Source organism: Lepisma saccharinum, chromosome 13, assembly GCF_977018435.1.
Source record: "Lepisma saccharinum chromosome 13, izLepSacc3.1, whole genome shotgun sequence".
NCBI lineage: Eukaryota > Metazoa > Arthropoda > Insecta > Zygentoma > Lepismatidae > Lepisma > Lepisma saccharinum.
In genome coordinates this window covers 42,919,467-42,938,972 of record NC_139241.1, presented here as the reverse complement: position 1 = coordinate 42,938,972, position 19,506 = coordinate 42,919,467, and the positions used below count along the sequence as shown (strand labels likewise).

Below are 19,506 nucleotides of genomic sequence, written 5' to 3'. Positions count from 1 at the left end.
CTTCGGTAATGCATCGAGATCAAAGTGACATCTATGGAGAGACGTTCGCATGCCATGCTTGAGTGATATCCAATACCACTTGACCTCTGTTGTCCACTCCCCCAAGCCCAGTGATGGTCGCTACTTATGCACCAGGCTTGTTTTGCCATTGTGATTTCGCTTGCTCTTACACACACTACCCTCTCTTTGTGCTTGTGCTATTATGTCTTGGTTTGTGCATTGAGTTTTGGATTTCAATGTAGGATTTCTCTTGGTTTTGATTATGGCTTTTTTGACGACTTATGCTTTTTTATATTTCGGTTTGTTTGTATTTTTGGATTTGATTTTGTGATTTTGACTACCCACGCTATTTTTTACGGATTTGTGATTTCGGTAAAATGAGTGGAAAGAGAACATTCTTGAAGCCTATGAAGAAGTACAAGATCATCCAGAAAGTGGACGAAAAGAAAATGACAAAGACAGAGATTGCACGGTGGCATCGTATTCCGAAGTCGACACTTTTTACGATTCTCAAAATGAGAGATGAAATCGTGAATGCAGTGCAGAAGGAAGGCCACAATGTTAAATCCAAAAATTTGAAAGGCACGGCGCATGCAAACCTGGTAAAGGCTAAGCTGGAGTGGTTTGGCCAGCATAGAGTTCAAAACGTACCTATTAATGGACCAATGATGCAGAAGAAGGCCGACGACTTTGCCCTGAAGTTGGGGATAGATAACTTTAAATGTTCAAGTGGGTGGCTGGAGCATTTCAAAGTGCATCACGGAATATCCAGCCACAAAGTCGTCGGCGAAAGTGCATCAGTCGATTCGAAATCGGTGAGTGCCGTTGATACAAAACATCCTCAACCGATATCCACCTCAAGATGTGTACAACGCTGACGAGCTGGGGATATTCTACAACCTGATGCCAGATCGCACTCTTGCCATGAAAAGGGATAAGTGCAAGGGTGCGAAGAGGAGTAAAGAGCATCTCACCGTCCTTCTGTGCTGCAACATGGACGGCAGCGATAATATGAAGCCCCTAGTGATCGGAAAGTTCAAAAAACCCTGAGGTTTCAAGGGCAACATCCTGCCTTATGACTTTAATAAGAAGGCATGGATGGCCTTGGGGGGTGTTTACAAGGTAACTTCGAGGCTTCGACTCAAGGATGGGTGCACAAACAAGAAAGTCGTGCTCTTCGTCGACAATTGTCCTGCACATCCTTCTCTCGACAATCTCAGGAACATCAAGCTGGTTTTCCTACCCAAGAACACCACCAGCGTGCTTCAGCCTCTGGACCAGGGGATAATCCAACAAGTGAAGTCAAGGAAGTCAAGAAGTGGGACGTGTTCAGGGCCATGGGAGGAATTGTCGCCAGTTGGAGGGCTGTGAGGCCTTAAGTTATTACAACCTGTTTCCAACATGCCCACTTCGTCCCACCAGTCGACGAAGAACCTGCCGTCGTTTTGAAAAATACGTTGAAAATTATGTAAATGGAGAGTTCATTTTTTAGTTGCTTCATTATGTGGCAAAGTTTTAATTACAAGGTAATCAAAAAAGTTCTTGACATTTTTCAAGTCCCATTAACCATGCGCTCACAGAGAGGAAACGAAATGACGCACGTGCCTGCCAAGAGATAGGGAGTTAGTCTGACTATCGACAGTCAGCAATACAGACACGTTGCGCACACACAGCGGTCATAGCTCGTCCAGTGTCGAAGGTATCGAAGCAGCTTGTTTGCATGTATTTGTTGTATGACTTTAAAGTGGGCCTGTCAGCTGCAGCATTTGCCAGGCATTTGGGGAGAATGCTGTGAACGAACGCACTGCCAGGCATTTTTTTCCAGAAATTCCGTTCCGGAGATGTTAGCCTTTCGGATGAACCTCGCAGTGGACGACCACATGTGTTGGATGACGAGGCCCTGAAGGCAGCCATCAAGGAGAAGAGTGGTCGAACGTGTGATGAACTTGCAGAAAGGTTTCATGTTTCCGCTGAAACAGTCAGACTGCACCTGCATGGGATAGGGAAGTCATACAAGTTAAGCAAGTGGGTAACCCACACACTGTCAGCAGCCAACAAGGAACAACGAGAGACAGCCTGTTTGTCCTTGCTCACTCGGCACCTGAACACACCCATATTTGATCGCTTGCTCACTGGTGACGAAAAGTGGGTCCTCTATGACACTCCCAAGCGTACCAGACATTGGTTGTCGCCACGTGACCCTGTTCTTCACACCTCAAGACCACCTCTGCACCCACGAAAGGTTATGCTCTCTGTATGGTGGAATTGTCGGCAAGTGGTGCATTACGAGCTCCTTCCACCTGGTCAGACCATCACTGCTGACCTCTACTCTCAGCAGTTGCAAAGGGTGCATCTTGCATTGCGGCAGAAGGAGCCGGCCTTGGTGAATCGCAAGGGTGTGCTGTTCCTGCACAACAATGCCAAGCCACGTGGCAAAGGAGACCCGGGAGATCCTTCAGCAACTTGGCTGGGAGACACTGTGCCATCCACCATATTCACTGGACCTTGCACCAACAGATTACCACCTGTTTCATTCCCTCGACAACCACTTCCGTGGAAGATCCTTCGCAAATGAGGGAGACCTGCAGAACGCACTCACAGACTTCTTTGCATCCAAGCCCGCCGAGTTTTATCACCAGGGTATTGTGAAGCTAGAGGAACGTTGGCAAAAGGTGTTGGATGCTCATGGGATTACTTCGAAACCTAAAGGTATGTACTGTCCACTGTATTGCTCTTTGTTTATCACTGCTCTAGAATGGCAAGAACTTTTTTTTGGTTACCTTGTACTTTTAGAATAATATTTTGATGCAGTTGCTTCAAGAGTCTAAGGTTGTAATTCCCTCATTACTTAGTTTATTTCCTTAATCTATCTATATACAGGGTGTTACTAAAGTTAGTTTCCAATGCTTAGGAGGTGATTCTACAAGTGAAAATAAACACAAAAGTTCATGTGATGAAATGCCGAAAACGGCACCCATTCGGAGTTATTCAAGTGTGGAAAAAGTGTGAAAATTATGTTTACAAGGAAATAGTGGCACAACGGCCAACCATATGACCGCGTAGAAGGGCGTTCCACAAAGAAATGTGGCATGCTCTATTCAAACAAGCAAATGGCAGATGTGCGAAGTTGATGCGCAAGGGATTCCCCAAAGGAAGCGAATGGGTCTGTTGAAGTCATGGGGATAAGGAAGTGTTTAGCGAGATGTGTTATCCACGGAAAGTGATATGTGGAGACTGACAACTAAGAAGAAAGCGAATATCCGTAGTGGACATCACCAATGCGTAGAAAAACAAAGATGGTGGTGATGCTGCGCTAGGTTGCATATGTGTCGACATGTTCATTGTGTGCAGAGTGGAGGTGCCGAGGGAACCACATCCCAGACGATGTTCAAACTGTTTGCTATTAACTTTCATGCAGAGATGACAACGCCGAATCAACGATTGTCCAGTGCAAGCAAACAACCCCGCGGTGTCTGCTATCGTCGCTGTGGAGACAATAATGTGTGCAACGAGATCCTAGGCCAACACGACAGGTGTTTTGTATACGATACGTTTCATCTCTCCCCATAGAAAGAAGTCCAGGGGAGTGATGTCAACGTTTTTAAGGACCATTTAGTGGATATGCTTCAGATCCATGGGTGTGATCTTTTCATGCATGATAACGCTCTTTGTCAGACGGCTAAGAAGGCAAGGAAATGGCTCGAGGAACAACAGATAAAGATGTTCGAGTGAACTGGGAATAGCCCCGATCTCAACCCAATTGAAAATTGATGGCATCGTATGAAGCAATTCCTGGGAAAGAAGAAGATTCAGAACCTACAGACCCTCCAAACAGAACTGAAGAAAATGTGGTGCATTGACATGGACTTAAATTACTTCCGAAGTCTTAGTAATTCCATGCCCAAGCACATCCAATGGTTCTCAAAAGTAAAGACAACATGACTCCGTACTAATGTATGCATTTTTAGCTGTATCTAATATCTTTAATAATAGCTCTTCACATGAATTTTCTGTATTTTTGTGCTTTGTTATGAGGTACGAAGTCATTTTGCGGTGGGTGTATATATTTCGCCTGATTTTCAGTAAGTGCTAGTGTAATTCAACATCGATATGCATCAATAATTCATGGAAATAATGTTGGTCTTGTTAGGGTGGCACCGAGTGCACACGCGGGACATTTGTGCTACTATGAGGATGCGGATGACAGAGGATTAAAACACATACTTGTAGTTTGCAATAATATCATAAAAATCCGTTAGAATATCATGATAATTTAGAAAATTATAGTTACCTGAGTTTCAACATTCCTGAGCAGCTTCTGAAGGCTTGAGGTGATATCTATTTGCAAATTGTTTTCCAAAATCTTATTGTAATTTTCTCCACAAGTCAGCAAGGTATGGCCATCCTGTTGATGCTGTATGCAATGTTGACCTATGATAAAAGAGAGAAAAAAAACATATTTGAATATATGGAAGAAAATCCATGGATGAAAAATAAACTACCAAGTCATCCATAGAGGAGTGAGCTGATACAAATACCATTTCGATATAGACACGTACCAGTCCATACTTTCTTATAGTCCAGGTATCTCACAGGGTGTGTCAAATTCATGTGACACTTTCATGAGATCTTTACACCTTAAAATTATGCAAAATGTGAAATTTTATATAATGGTAAGCTAATATTGTATAGCAAAGGCATATTTAATGTACAGATGAGCTGATACTGATGCCCATGTATTATAACCAGCCGATACCATTGTTATCGTATGGAATTTATTTCCCAATGTCTGGCCAATATCTGGAATTTTGGTCATTTCGGGGTTCTCAAAAATGATGCATAACATTTTTACGCAATATATTTTTCTGGAAAATGTACAAAATTCAAAGTTCCTACTCATTTTGCACCAGCGTTCTGTGAAAAACTGGATCATGTTATTACATAATAGGTAATATTCAGACACAATGCTTGAATATTTTAAAGAAAAATTCTGTTAAACTGATGCATGTAATTGGGAGTGAGTGAAATAATTCCTATGTAACATTAATCACTATTTTGAACAACTTGTAATTGTTACAATTCTTACAACTATTACAATTGGAAGCATCACTATCAGTGAGAATCAATATGAGTATTGGCACTGGTATTGGTTGAATGTGGTCATAGATCAGCCCTAATTTATCTCATATCTGAACAGTTCTTGTGTGAACATTGTGAAATCTGTTATGTACAAGACGAGTGTACCTTAAGTTTTCTTAAAATGTGATTAACATGAGCAAGAGTATCTCCAATAGAGTTTACATCTGCCAGAAGCACACACAACAGATCTCCCGCTGGGCCCATATGGAAATTTTCATAAATAAAACACTGCAACTGACACTTTTGACCAGGGGTGCCCGCCCACAGGTGGGTTTTATGGTGCAAGTTGCGCCATCGAGATTTTTTGGGGGGTTTTCCCCTTCAAATAATATAAAATTCAACATTTATATCTTTTCCAAAATACGTAAAAATTTTACACCTTAAATGCACCATATTTAATCCATTAGATGATGAAATGAAAGTGTTTAGGACATTATCGAAGGGGCGGCGGTTATATCGAACTCTTATATATTAGGCCTTAATTGACACTTGGGTTCTGAAGGGGATTCTGAATTAAACTTTGGGGGGGACAGTATCCAACTCTAGGTCCTAGATTATGGCAAGTACTTTGGTTAGAGGCGGATTGAGCATTAAATTGAAAGGGGTATCCAATTCTTGTATATTACTATTGCCTTAGACTTGCGGAAATTCTGGTGTGGAGACTTGAGAATTAATTTTTTGGAGGAGGCAATATCTACTCTTCAATATTAACAGTAAGTCTAAAATTGCCATGGAAATTTTGGTGGTAGGATTGAGTATGAAATTTAAAGGGAGAGATAGAAAGCTCTTGATAAAGTGTAAAATCTTAGATTGTCAAGGGATTTCTGTAGTGGAGAGAGAGAGAGCTCGAACATTACATTTTGAAGACTGTATTTAGTGATAAGGCATCCACACGTTTTCGACCCCGAATGTGCCAAAGGAAAAGCTGGAAAAGAAAAAGACTAAATATCTCGGGATCTTAAGGAAGTATTGACACCATATTAAATTAATATTTTTGAAAGCCTGCAAAGAATTTCTTGCTCGCTTCGCTCGCAATCATTTGTTGCTACGATGTGTTTGGCGCTTTAATGAGATGAATATGAAGTTTTTATTCTAAGCTGCATTACAAGACAAGCAATATTCTCGATTGATCGATTTGGTGTGTACGTCCACTTTGTGCACTCTAAGGTTAATCGGGACTGAACCTACTGTTTAAAGTGGGATCCACGCAATACTCTCGATTATGATGAACGATTTTAGGGTTGGTCTTGAGTGATGCTACACTTGTTTAGGGAGGAGGGGCAGATCAATTATAATGTTCAGTGAAGCTAAGGAAAAGTTACTTTTGGTAATTAAATAATTTGTGGGGATTAAGATATAAACACAGTCAAAAAAGTTTTGCATCAGCCGAGAAGTGATGAAAATAGTGTCCGCAACATGCCGAATCGGACAAGAAACGATGAAGCAGAGCTCATTGTGCGAAGTAACGTGGTCGACGTGCAATACCGTTCACCACAGACGACTACCGTAGTTGGTAAGCGGTAGCACCACGGTAGATGGCGAAGGTTAGGTAGGTGTTCCTTGTGTCCAGTTAGCGAAGGCGAGCGAGTGCAGCTGTTTGCAAGGCATGCCTAGGCGTACGATAATGGAGTTTGATCGGGACAGGATCATCACCCTACTGTAGACTAGCATGTCACAACGGGCTGTAGCTAGGGCTGTTGGAGTGGCGCAAAGCGATGTTTGTAGGACCTGGGAGGTGGTATACAGACACAGGAACAGTAGCAGATCGTCAATGGACAGATCGTCAACGGATAGGTCGTCCACGGGTCACTACACCAGCACAAGACCACTATGTATGATTCTCAGCTCGGCGACAGAATACCATGACGGCAAGGAACATCACTCATGCCCTCCAGGCAGCTTCTGGTGTGCCTGTGTCAAACGAAACTGTCTGTAACAGACTCCGAGAAAGTGGTTTACGTTCCAGAAGACCTATTGCCACGACATCGACTCGACCGTGCGCATTGGGCCCGTGCACATCAAAATTGGGGACCCGATCATTCTGCTCATGTGCTCTTCACCGATGAATGTAGGCTCTGTATAAGGCCAGATTCACGAAGAGGATGGGTGTGGAGAGGCCCTGGACTGCAGGAGCGGCTTCGTGGTGTCCAGGGTGTCCATCCATACCAAGGAGGAGGAATCATGGTGTGGGCAGGGATCATGCTCGGATGTCGAACGCCCCTAATTCCAATTAGAGGGACACAAACAGCTGTTCGTTATGTCAGGGACATTCTCCGGACGACTGTGGAACCCTTTCATCAGGAAATTGGTAACGAATCTGTCTTGGTGGATGACAATGTCCGTCCACAATGCGCACAGATGGTGCACGATTATCTGCAGGTGGCGAATATCCATCGCATGCTCTGGCCAGCACAAAGTCCCGACATGAATTGCATCGAACATTCATGGGCAATGCTAAAAAAATGCCATTGCAAACCTTCCTGTGGGTCTTCGTGAAGTTCTTCTTGCGGCACAGGACGAATGTGATCGCTTACCGCAAGATCACCTTGATCGTCTCATCCTCAGTATGCCACAGTGTGTTCAATACCTTCTTGCAGACAGGGGAGGACACACCAGGTGGTAGACAATGTTTCTGGTGGATTCGCTGTGACGAACAGTCTTCTTGTGGCAGTTACCCGTTTCTTCGCCTCCATCATGAATTGTGCCATTTTCGTTTTAAACACATTTCTGAGAAAATTGTACTTTTTTTGTTCTCTTTTCATTCAACATGTCTTGTTCTTCATCTATTTATTAGTAAACTTACTGTCATTGTCAATTAACCTTGTGCTTCATATATCTTTTGTCATTTTCCGTCCTGATGCAAAACTTTTTTGGCTGTGTTTAGTTTAAGGGCACGAATGATATAATTTGGGAGGATGCATGACATGATTTTGGGGAGGATGGGCACCCCTGCTTTTGCCTAGAGCGTTCCTAAAGAAGGTAAAATAGCTGGTTTCACCAAGTTCACGAGGGCAGTTATTTTTTTTTCACATTGTACAGTTTGTTGTGACTTAAGGAACATAATCCTTTACTTGCATATTTTTTTTATTTGATTTTTGTTCTTTAGCATCACTTTTCTGCTACTTTAGGCTAAATGATGATTAATTTATTTGGTCTATTTTACTTCACTTCTCTGCCACTTTTGGCTAATCGTGAAGATGAGTGATAATACAATAAAACTGATGAAGGGACACACTCAAACAGCCAAGCCCTGGCCGGGATTTGAACCTGGGACCAGTGGCATTGCAGCATGCTGTGCTAACCACTCTGCTACGGTGGCAGATAGTAAAAAGATAAAATAGCATGACTGACATATATATGCCTATCTTCTGAGCTCCTGCACAACCAAGTGGTAAGCATGGTACTACCAATATATTTCTACTTTCTTACCCCCTCTCTTCAGGGTAGATCCCCACTCTTCCTGGTTAAGGCCAAGTAGCTTTATCTCATGCGGTGCTTGCTCCCTGAAAAACTTTTCCTGCAACTGAAGAAGCTGCTCCTGTTTCAGCCTATACTCCTGCAATTGGTCCAGGATTTCTTGCAAGGACCTGAAACAGGAATAAAATATCAACAACTGAACAGTTAGGAGACTGCAGTAGAAATAAAGTGCTTTTTGAGGTTTCCCAGCCAAGTTGAAAGGTGAGGATACACAAATTTCGTTGTACAGAGGAACCTTGCATTTATATTTTCAGGGGGAAAAAATGAGAAACTAAAATCTGGGCAACTTTTAAAATATTTTACTCTAGTGGGACCACGAAGATTAAATGTATAATGCAGGAAAATGTAAAATACAGTAACGAAAATGAGGGTTCAACTGTATTATCAAATCAGGCTGCCTTCTCAGCAGACTAAATTCAAAAACTAGTGGAAACTCGATTTTACACTTTTCAGGGGACAAAGCTGAAAAAAACTTAAAATCCGAGAAAATTTTGGAACATAAACCATAGTGAGACCATAAAGAGTGAATGTATAATGTGAAAAAATGTAAAATTCGGGAAAATAAAATCGGGATTCCACTGTATATTGGTATCCTTTCACACTTCAAAACAGTCAAAATTTAACTTTTGTGTTTAACTTTTAGGCAACAACTTAAAACTATGGATGGGACAGATTAATAGGTACTCACTGTATCAGTATCAGCCAATATAGGCATATCGATGAACTGGTAAAGTTACTCATAATTTTACCGATTCCATATATATCTACATGGGCTGGAAATTTAATAGTGGCAACACTGCTGTATATATACGCCATGAACAGTACCAGTTTGATACCTAAGCTACCTCCCAGTAAATGGACTCTTCCTTGCAACACTAGGTGCATGCACAGTGACGAGAGAAATAGAGTATCGCTGGAGTTGGAGGTCTAAAGTTGTGTAGTCACAATCCCACTAATGTGAAAGTTCTGGTGATTCTCGAGGTACCTCCAGGACAGACCGTCAATGTGCAGTATTACTGTTCATTTTTGGAACATAACCGCGACCTGCATTGCGAAAGAAGAGGGGACTCTTTCTGCTAAATCCTCCCTAACATGAAGTTTCTGAACTGTTCCCGAGATTCTTCAGGCAATAGACCGCTCCATTCAAACCATCAACATAACAGGCACTGCTACAGGTATATAGTCCGCGCGTTCATTATATCCCCAGCGGTTAACAAAGGGAGCGGTACTCTTTGTTAAAAGAAACACACAAGCTGGCAGTTTTATTTTGAAGTAGAAGCAACAAACTGGAGTAGGAAAGCGATGTTGCCAAATTGAAGAGATAAAGAGGAAAAGCAGTAGGAAATTGTAAGGAAAAAAGAAAGAGAAACAAAATTAAAGAATATGGAAAGAGAAAATAAATACAGATAAAGATTAAAAAGGAAGTGTTTAAGGGTATTATCGAAAGGGGGGGGGGGAGAAATATCCAACTCTTACATATTAGGCCTTAATTGACACCAGGGTTCTGAGGGGGATTCTGAATTAAACGTGGGGGGGGGGGGCAGTATCCAACTCTAGGTCTTACATTATGGCTGGTATTTTAGTTAGAGGGGGATTGAACATTACATTGAGGGGGTATCCAATTCTTGTGTATTACTATTGTCTTAGACTGTTGCGGAAATTCTGGTGTGGAGACTGAGAATTAATTTCTTTGGAGGAGGCAATGCTGTCTAAAATTAGCATGGAAATTTTGGTGGTAGGATTGAGTATTAAATATAAAGGAGGAAATAGGAAGCTCTTGATAAAGTGTTAAATCTTAGATTGTCGAGAGAGTTTGAACATTACATTTTGGAGAATGTATTTAGCGATATTGTATGTAGTACACGTTTTCGACCCCAAATGTGCCAAAAGAGAAGCTGGAAAAGACGAAATACCTCGGGATCTTAAGGAAGTATTGACACCCCATTAAATTAATATTCTTGAAAGCCTGCAAAGAAATGGGTGTAAACATTTTTTTGCTCACTTCACTGGCAATCATGTGTTGCGAGAATGCGTGTTTAGCGCTTTACTGAGATGAATGTGAAGTTCATACTATAGCTGCATTACAAGACATAAGCGATATTCATTAATAACATCACTTCTTAAAATATAATGCTTAGTGTTGGTATACTGCTTAATTTAAAACAGGTGCATCATTTGGGACAAAAATATATCGAATCCGCATTTCTAACTTGTCACAGGAAAATTTTAAATTTGCACTTAAGATAAAATCCAAGTAATTATTGTTATGGATTATGGTTTGTTACTAAAATAATTATATTTACCCTAGGAAAACGGGGGTGGGGGTGAGTTCTTTGAAAGAGGAACCCTGTTATATTATCACCCTGAGCTTAAGAATTTCTAGCTAGGGTTCTGTAATGTCTCGTGAAACAAATTGAATCTGCCATACGGCTGGAGCATATTATTTGGTTTGCCAAGGTTGAATTATTCTATTCTTATCTTAAGTTGTGTAATAATTTGTGTTAAATACTCAAATAGAGTTTTATAAACCCACTCAAAAATACTATTCATATGCATATTTACATATTTTAATTTACTATATTTAACCAATCAATGTGCTAGCTTTAATATTTTTCGAAAATCGAACAATCAAAAAATTTGGACAATGTAACATGGTATTTCATTCAAATAGACATCAACTATTACACATTCATCCAAACTATTTTCGGGGGATTATGAACGATTTTAGGGGTGGTCTTGAGTGATGGGCACCCCTGTTTAGGGAATAAGGGCAGATCAAGTATAGTGTTCTGTAAAGCTAAGAAAAAGTTACTTTCGGTAGACACACTGTCATAATTAAATACTTTGTGGGGATTACGATATGGTTTGAGGGCGCGAATGATGTTTTTTGGGAGGCACATGATATAATCTGGGGGGACGCATGACATGATTTTTGGGGGGAATGCGCCATTGACTTTGAGGGGGGTGGGCACCTCTGCTCTCCATGAAGGAAATAATATCCTGCAGTTTTGTCTTCATACTTGGGATTTTCACTAGCAGTCGTGAGTGATAACTTGCATTATGCAAAGTCTAAGGAAAAAACTAAAGGCACAACACTATAACAAAGCAACAAAACAGCACCATAACACAACACAACTAGTTTAAAAGAATCAACCCCGCACGTCGTTATGGAGCAAAAATAACGAGAGACCGAAATGTAAAGAAAATGTGGCAACAACATCTGAGTGCACGCGCTTATTCGAAGCGGTTTGGCTATTGTTTGCTATTGTTGTCAGTGTTAAGTTTTATAAAAGGGTTGCGGATGGGGACATAATAAACGCGCGTACTTTACTATGACTTCTACATCGCTGGCAACAGGTTGTACACAATGCTGGTGACTCCATTGAAGGGCTGTAAAGTTTCACAGGTATCTCTTTTGCATCATTTGAGAATAAATAGTTGCCACTATTAAATTTCTAACCCACATATAAATATCTTATAACTTAGTGCAATATTCTGTCATTTTGTTATAACTTTTATCGATATAAACATATAATCTCCATTCCCTAAATTTATAAAAGTAAATATCTGAATATGCAGCTTCTTTAGCATCACAGTCATCTGCTAACATACATTTATTAAGGAAGTCAATAAACAATTCAGGTTCTTCAAGGAACATTTGGACCGAATTTTATATCAGATTGGCAGAATATCAGTTATCAGTATATGCAATTTTATATTGGTACTTTTATCAGAATCAGTCAAAATTTCATATCAGTCCATCCCTACTTAAAACTATTCAGGCTGTAACAACAATGTCCACATCTGGTGTTTTTCCCCACTATTTTCTGTTGTAAACATATGAACTGCTTGTCAATTTATTGCATTCCATTTCTTTTATTTTCCCCTACTGTAGGATTTCAACAGTGCCTACTTATTGATCAATTGTGATTGATTTCCTCTCAATTATCCATTGCTGTTTAGTTGAAGACATTGGCACATGCATACCTGTACCCATTTCATGACAAATGAATGATGGTCCCCATTCATGATAAACTCTTTAATACGAAGTTCAAGGGACCAAAAAATGTCAACTTCGAATTAAACGACTTCGAGTTATCCAAACTTTTCAAGATGGCGCCTGTTTTTCAGGTGTAAATAAAGTAGAGTATAAATTACCCCCACAACGGATGTTTTATACTTGGTGGTAGCTCAGAAAATAAGCTTTATGTGTACTATATAATAATATTGTACGTTTTAAAGAAAGTGTAAAAAATGTTACACAAAATGAGAACACGGAGCTTATGTGGACACAAAGATTCCAAGGAGATGGTTAACACCATTTATCCTGCCTAGTTATACAACTGGTTAAGCACGGGACGCATGTTGTGGCAAACAGTCTTTTCAAAAACTGTTTTCTTTTAATTGTGCAAAGTCGTCGCTCTTCCACGAAATTCTTACAATTTTAGTTCATAAGAAACCCTTTTGCACGGAGACCTACGGAAAGGAAAAGAATATCATTTATTGCAAGAAGTGAAACTCGGAAGAATCTTGACAGTAGTCACACTGGCGCAAGCAAGAGACCGGAGATAATCCGACAGAATGAATATTGGATTTTATGTGCGTTCACTAGAACATTGTCCGTTACAGGATTAACCGGTAAGAGAAGATTCTCTTGGGAGGAAAAAAAATCGGGGCTGTAAATTTCATTCTGGTTCGGCTGTCTAAAATACATCGTACAAAAAGTCACGTTTTCTTTGCTTCAGTTAACTTCATATTCGCCCCCCCCCCCCCCCTTTTGCAGGGATCAGTCTAAAACCTTCCTCAACTTGCATTGTAATCCACTCTGAAAAAGTAAACACACAAATTGCAATCTGTCGCTCCGCCAAAAAACTTTGCCTCTGGTATTCCTACATTGAGCATTTTTTTTTCACAGCAGCATGCTAATGGTTCTGAAGAAAAGCAGACTTATGTGCATCATGAAGTTGTTTTAACTCTTGTTTTTCTTTCTGGAGATCGAATTTCGTTATCTTCAAATCATAACAGCTTTGCAAGATTCAAAACAATGACGCTTATTCCTTAGCGCTGAATGAGTCATTGCCGATATCAGCAAGCGACAACTCTCCACACCCTAGACTAAATACTGGCGCCAGCTGCAGCTTAAACACAATGAGACCGGCTGGAAGTTAGAGCAGCAGGTGGCAGAGAAGGGAAATCCTCAGCATTTTAAAGATAACGCGATCGAAGACCGAACTTTTATCAGCAGTGTGAAAAAGAAAAATGATCCTTGCATTACGTTTTACCATGCAACAGACAATAATACGGGCAATATTTCCTACTTTTTCTTATCCTGCGGTTTTTGTTCGTTTTGAAGAAGGCATTCAGAACTGGTTGCTTTATTTTAGACGCCAAAGGAAAGGAGCGCGTGTGCGCACACGAACAAGGAAATCGTGGCCGAAACAATTAGAAATGTTGTTTACTGATAGAAAAAGGGAGAAGTCACTCAGCCAACAGAACACTGTTTTGGCAAATTTTATGACTGGCACAGTTGGGAAACGTATGAAGCGGGAAACGGGAGTTGTAACATACCTAAGATCGAAAACCTAGATGACAACGCATTACAGGGGTTGACTATCTTTAAATAGCCTATGTGGCTTTGATTATCTGTAACAGTTTCCCTTTTTTTAATGAAGTTCTACAGGGCACAAAGAACACGCTTTTAATGAGTGGTTACCGGAAGTTGTCGGCTGCCAGGCCAAAAGTTGCTCGCTCACGGAAAATTGCTGTATCTCGAGCTCAGAGCTAGACGGATGGGTGAGACTTCCAGGCGCCACGCGTCTTGTATTTTGGAACATTCGTGCGATCTTATCTCGCATTTCTCATCTAGCACTGGTGAATATTTCCAAGGTGGCGCATTCAGCGGGGAAAGAGCTTGACCTCCCATGCACATTGACAAAGAATGTCAATGTCCAGCGGGCATTTCGGGCTACTTCCCTGGAGTTGTCAGCAGCTCTTAGGACAAGGAAACATGTCAAGGTCAAGTTAAAATAACGTCCAAGCTCTCTCCACATTCGATCTTCTCTTGTCGACTTACGCAGGTGTCTACTTCGAATTAAGCGAAACCAGTTTTGCGGAAGGGTCTTGTAAACAACTTCGTATTAAAAATTATCCGTATTTCGATTTATCCGTACTGAAATACATTATAAATCCTATCTTATCGGCTGGGGAATGGGAAGAACTTCGGATTAAGGGGTACTTCCTATTAACCAATATTGTATTAATGAGGTTTTCCTGTACCTGCATCCATTTTATGTCACATGTTCGAGTTTCCTTGGGATTTTTTAGGTCCACTTTATGTACAGAAATGCTAATTGGGCCTGGACCTACTGTTTAAAGTGGGCTTCGACCTACCATGTGCCTCCACAGGGTACCAAACCCAAGACCCTCAATTACAAGGTGACACCACCATCGGGAAGCCCTTTCATAACAAATGTTCCCATGAAATAGGGATTCACTTATGCATTATCCTGGTGCAGGATTCAGTTCTTGTCTCTTCTTCCGCACTTTTCAGGTAACCACTCAAGAACACTTTTGTAGTATTGCTTGTTCCATAAGGTTCACCTGGTCCAGGAAAGCTGATAAGGAAGGTTCTCCATGTGTCCAGAGCATGAAGATGTCGTCGATGAAGCGGAGCCAGAGGAAGGGTTTGAGGGGTTGGGTGTCTAGGAACTCTTGCTCAAGTTTGCCTATCAAGAGGTTTGCATAGGATGGGGCCATTCTGGTACCCATGGCTGTACCTCGGATCTGAAGGAAATGTTGGTTTCCAAAGGTGAAATTGTTACATGTGAGGATGAGGTGAGCTAGGTGGGACAGAAAGTTGGTGCTGGGGTTGTGAGGTTTGGGTCTGCTATTGAGGTAGAATTCTATGGAGCGGAGGCCATGGGAGTGGGGTATGTTGGTGTAGAGGGAGGTGACGTCGATGGTGGCAAGGATGGTGTTTGGGGGCAATGGTGGAAGGGTGCTGATTTTCTGGAGGAAGTGGTTGGTGTCTCGGAGGTAGGAGGGCAGAGCTTTCACAAGCAGATGGAGATGGGAGTCAACAAAGGCTGAGATTCTTTCTGTGGGTGAGTGATAGCTGGACGCAATGGGTCTACCAGGGTTGCCAGGTTTGTGAATTTTGGGCAGTAAATAGAAGGTGGGGGTGCGAGGATTGTCAGGAACTAACATGGCTCTGGTAGGCACTGTCAGGCCTTCAGAGGGGCCGCGGGTGCAGATGAAGTCCTGGATTTTGTTGAGGTGTGCGGAGGATAGGTCAACTGTGGTGGGTTTGTAGGTGGAGGGGTCAGCCAGCTGGCAAGTTGCTTCCACCAGGTAATCTTGAGAGTTCAAGACCACTACTTCTTCTATGATCGAGACCTGGCAACTCTACCAGATCTCCAACTTCCGGTTCAGTCTTTTTTCTTACACCGAAGATGCAGCGTTAAGACTGCAAAAATTATAATTTTTCCACTGTCTGGTGAGTGTTTCCTTTCTCCTTCTTTGATATATATAACGAGTAACATTGTCACATGTGACCGACTTTACCGCATGTTTTGTTGGTCATCTTTAAATTTACTATACTAGTTGTCCTAAATACACACGTATGCCTGAGAGCTATTTTCCCGTTTTAAACCAAATTCTATGCACATACATTGTTTGGCACACACAATAATCTGCCAACAATACTACACACATCCGCACTCAACAGGCTGCAGGCTGCAGCTCGCAACTAAACAAAGATAGAGCCGTGACCATTCAGGAACCTTCAAGGACAAAACAAGCTTCCTTTTCATGCACAACCCCCACAAAAACCTAACCAGTTACCAGTGGCGGCTCCTGTCTAAGAACTTATTCATCAAACCTCATAATGTGCCAAATAGTACATGTATACTTACTTATGCAACCCTATTAATGCATCTTCAAGCTTCTTCAAACACAGAATAGCATGTTTCCCTTTCTGTGCTGATTCAAAATCTGGATTTATCCTCAATGCATTTTCATAACATGCAACTGACCTGAAATACAACACAAATGTCAAATTTGTTATTTATTGACAATAATAATATGTACGGATGAGTCAATACTGATGTATCATTATCAGAAAATTTCAGTTGTAATTAAATTACCAATACTAACAGATATTTTTTTTGGAATTAATTATTTTGTCAAGAAATTTATTTTGTAATTAAATGATTATTTCATGTGCAATTATGAATATTTTAAAGCAAAACTCTGGAAGATTGATAAAATACAGTTCCACGGAAAATTGATACAGGTTGCCGGAAAGTCCCTTTACACTGAATTTGAATTACTGTATGTAGTTATGTACATAACTTGTTTCCTATGGATCCAAAACGTCCATTATGTGCCTCCATGTCTGATTGTTCATCTGCAACAGCATATCACAGGTAGCATTTTGAAAAGCTGCAGAAACTCTGTCTTTCAGCTGTTCCTTGTCAGAGTATTGGCGTTTCCACACATCTCCTTTTACAAGACCCCAGAGTGCATTGTCAGGTGAGGTGATATCAGGGGTTCTTGCAGGCCAAGGCAGTGGAGCCAGAGATTTTGCTGAGACACGTCCAATCCAGCGATTTGCGAAAATTTCAAGCAGGTGTCTGTGGTCGATTAAAGCGAAATACGTTTGTGTGCCATTGTGTTCATATCAAAAGATGCTGGTGATTCTTTATGCCATCACATTCATCATTCTCAGACAACTCTGCTGATTAACAGAACCATTGAAAAATAAGGACTTAGTGGGTGTTCTGCTGTCATCCCTGCCACCAGAACATGAGGTGGATTGTGCTCGATTTCCTAAAAAAAAAAGGGTTTTCTTTGGCACAGAAAAATATATCCTGATTGCATGATATATCGCACACCCGGCGTTCATGATGTCCTCCATTGTTTTTCTAGTGATTCGACGTTCGTGGATCCACACATAAGCCACCAAACGCTCCTCCATAGCGAAAGGACTTGTGTCCAACATCACAACTCGCCCGGATTGTTTGTGTGTTTTTTCTGCCATGAGAGGCAGCACGGTAGTCAGTGGTGCCAGTCACACCTCAAAGAGGCCAATTTAATATTAGACATATTTGCACCAGCCGCGGTTCTACCCTTAGATCACACGGTCACGTGCTCATCCATACATTATGTATCTAAAAAGAACTACAATTATAATTATTTATACTTGTTTGAAACACTTGTATACGCTGTCCCAAAAGCAGTCCTCATCTGAGCTAAGGCAGCTTTGGATGAAACTTGGCAACATAGCAATGGTCACATTCTGAGCTGCGGGAGAGGTCCGAGGGATTATGGGTGTTTTCATTGCGAATGGTCAGAATATCGCTGAGACCCACCCAAAACTTGGGGTGGTGTTTTTCGGTTTCCCGTTAGATTGTGGCTGGGTCCATTTACCGTAGCGTACCGAACAAAATGAATGGGAAGGAACTTGGGAAGAAGGAGGTGGCAAAGTCTTGTCGAGGTTCGATGCACTTTGAAAAGTTTTTATAAACTGGTGTTATTTAGCGAGTTCTTTACTGAGGAGTTACCGTGCACGTGACAATAAAGCTAAATGAATCAGGTGAGATATTGCAAAGTCAATTTTTAAATCACTAAGGATGAATGTTGGCCAAATAATTAGGCAGAACAAGACCAGAGCTCTGCCTAAATCAAATGTTCAAAGATTAAGATAAAAACAGAACATACAACAGAAAATTTAATAAAAATAAAAACTATAAGTCGGAATGGATATGCGGTGTCCTGTAGGTAATTGCCTTTTCTTAGTTTTCCGTGCATTTTATTCAATAGAACTGATACACAAGAAATATTATAACAAGGTAAACTTTTCTAAAGTATTACATATTTTTAATTTGATATATATTAAATGCCGCTGGTACGACTTCCATTAGTTCTAAGATATAGTCTATATTTTGAATGTGCCCTGCCCCTTGCCGATCACACGAACCGCCACTGATTTGCACAACCGGGTAAAGTACAGTGTAAAGGGAATTTCCGGCCACCCTGTAAATATTCTAAACTACTCCAAATTGTTACAAGTTCAAGTATCAGTATTGGTGAGCACTGGTAAATGGTACAGGCTCAGCCCAGATAAAAAGTCCAAAGGAGACGGACCAATTTGTGTGGTATCTACTAATACAGAATGGCCACTCTAGAACCATGATAAAATTCAAGTACAATTCCCAGTTTTAAAGGCAAACTTTCCAAAAATGTAAGGGGTAAAGTAGACGGTTTCTCTCTTTCAACATTACATATTACTGTCTCTCAACCCCCCTTCACCCCCACACATATACAAACACAAATATATTAACAATATAAAGGATCTGTGTGATTCAAATGTGTTCAAAAAATCTAATTCAATTCAAACAGTATATAAATTTAAAATATTTAATTTAAGGTGCGGAGTTCAAATTTGCCATTTCACATATTCAGACTCGAAATGCATATTCAAACAAGTCGCAAATGTTATGGGATATACTAATCTACGAAAAATTGTTAACTGTATAAGAATTGCAAACTCAAATTTAACTAATCAACTTCAAGATAGATATCTTATCTTGCAATAATCTTCCTCCTGTCAAATAAATTGTTGTGCAAAACACTAACAAAGTAAACGGATTGAAAGAATTCTGTTTTATTTTCCATGCAGCTATTTTTTCCCTCTAGATATAAATAAAAGCTAAACTCTGAAAATAGGATTTGGATTAACAAAAGTTGCAATTTTTCAGTCTACGGAGAAAAATTCATGCAGAATGCATGCATAATTCCTGGAGCCAATAATTCACGCATAATTCCTGGAATTCAAGGAATTCCCAGTGAGTAGCCACCCTGTAATATAGGCTGAGAGCACAATTGTTG

The 19,506-nt window shown here is 40.8% G+C and overlaps 1 protein-coding gene across 1 annotated transcript in view; it reads right to left on the bottom strand.

Annotated features, from left to right (window-relative positions):
• The window catches only part of LOC145997249 (tetratricopeptide repeat protein 17), a 164,778-nt gene that overhangs the window by 57,233 nt on the left and 88,039 nt on the right, over window positions 1-19,506 (bottom strand). Inside the window, exons 6-8 of the mRNA XM_083134092.1 lie at window positions 16,530-16,649; window positions 8,569-8,726; window positions 4,292-4,431 (exon numbers count right to left, since the gene is read on the bottom strand). Coding sequence (XP_082990218.1) covers window positions 4,292-4,431; window positions 8,569-8,726; window positions 16,530-16,649 — 418 coding nt within the window. The remainder of the gene's footprint in view (window positions 1-4,291; window positions 4,432-8,568; window positions 8,727-16,529; window positions 16,650-19,506) is intronic.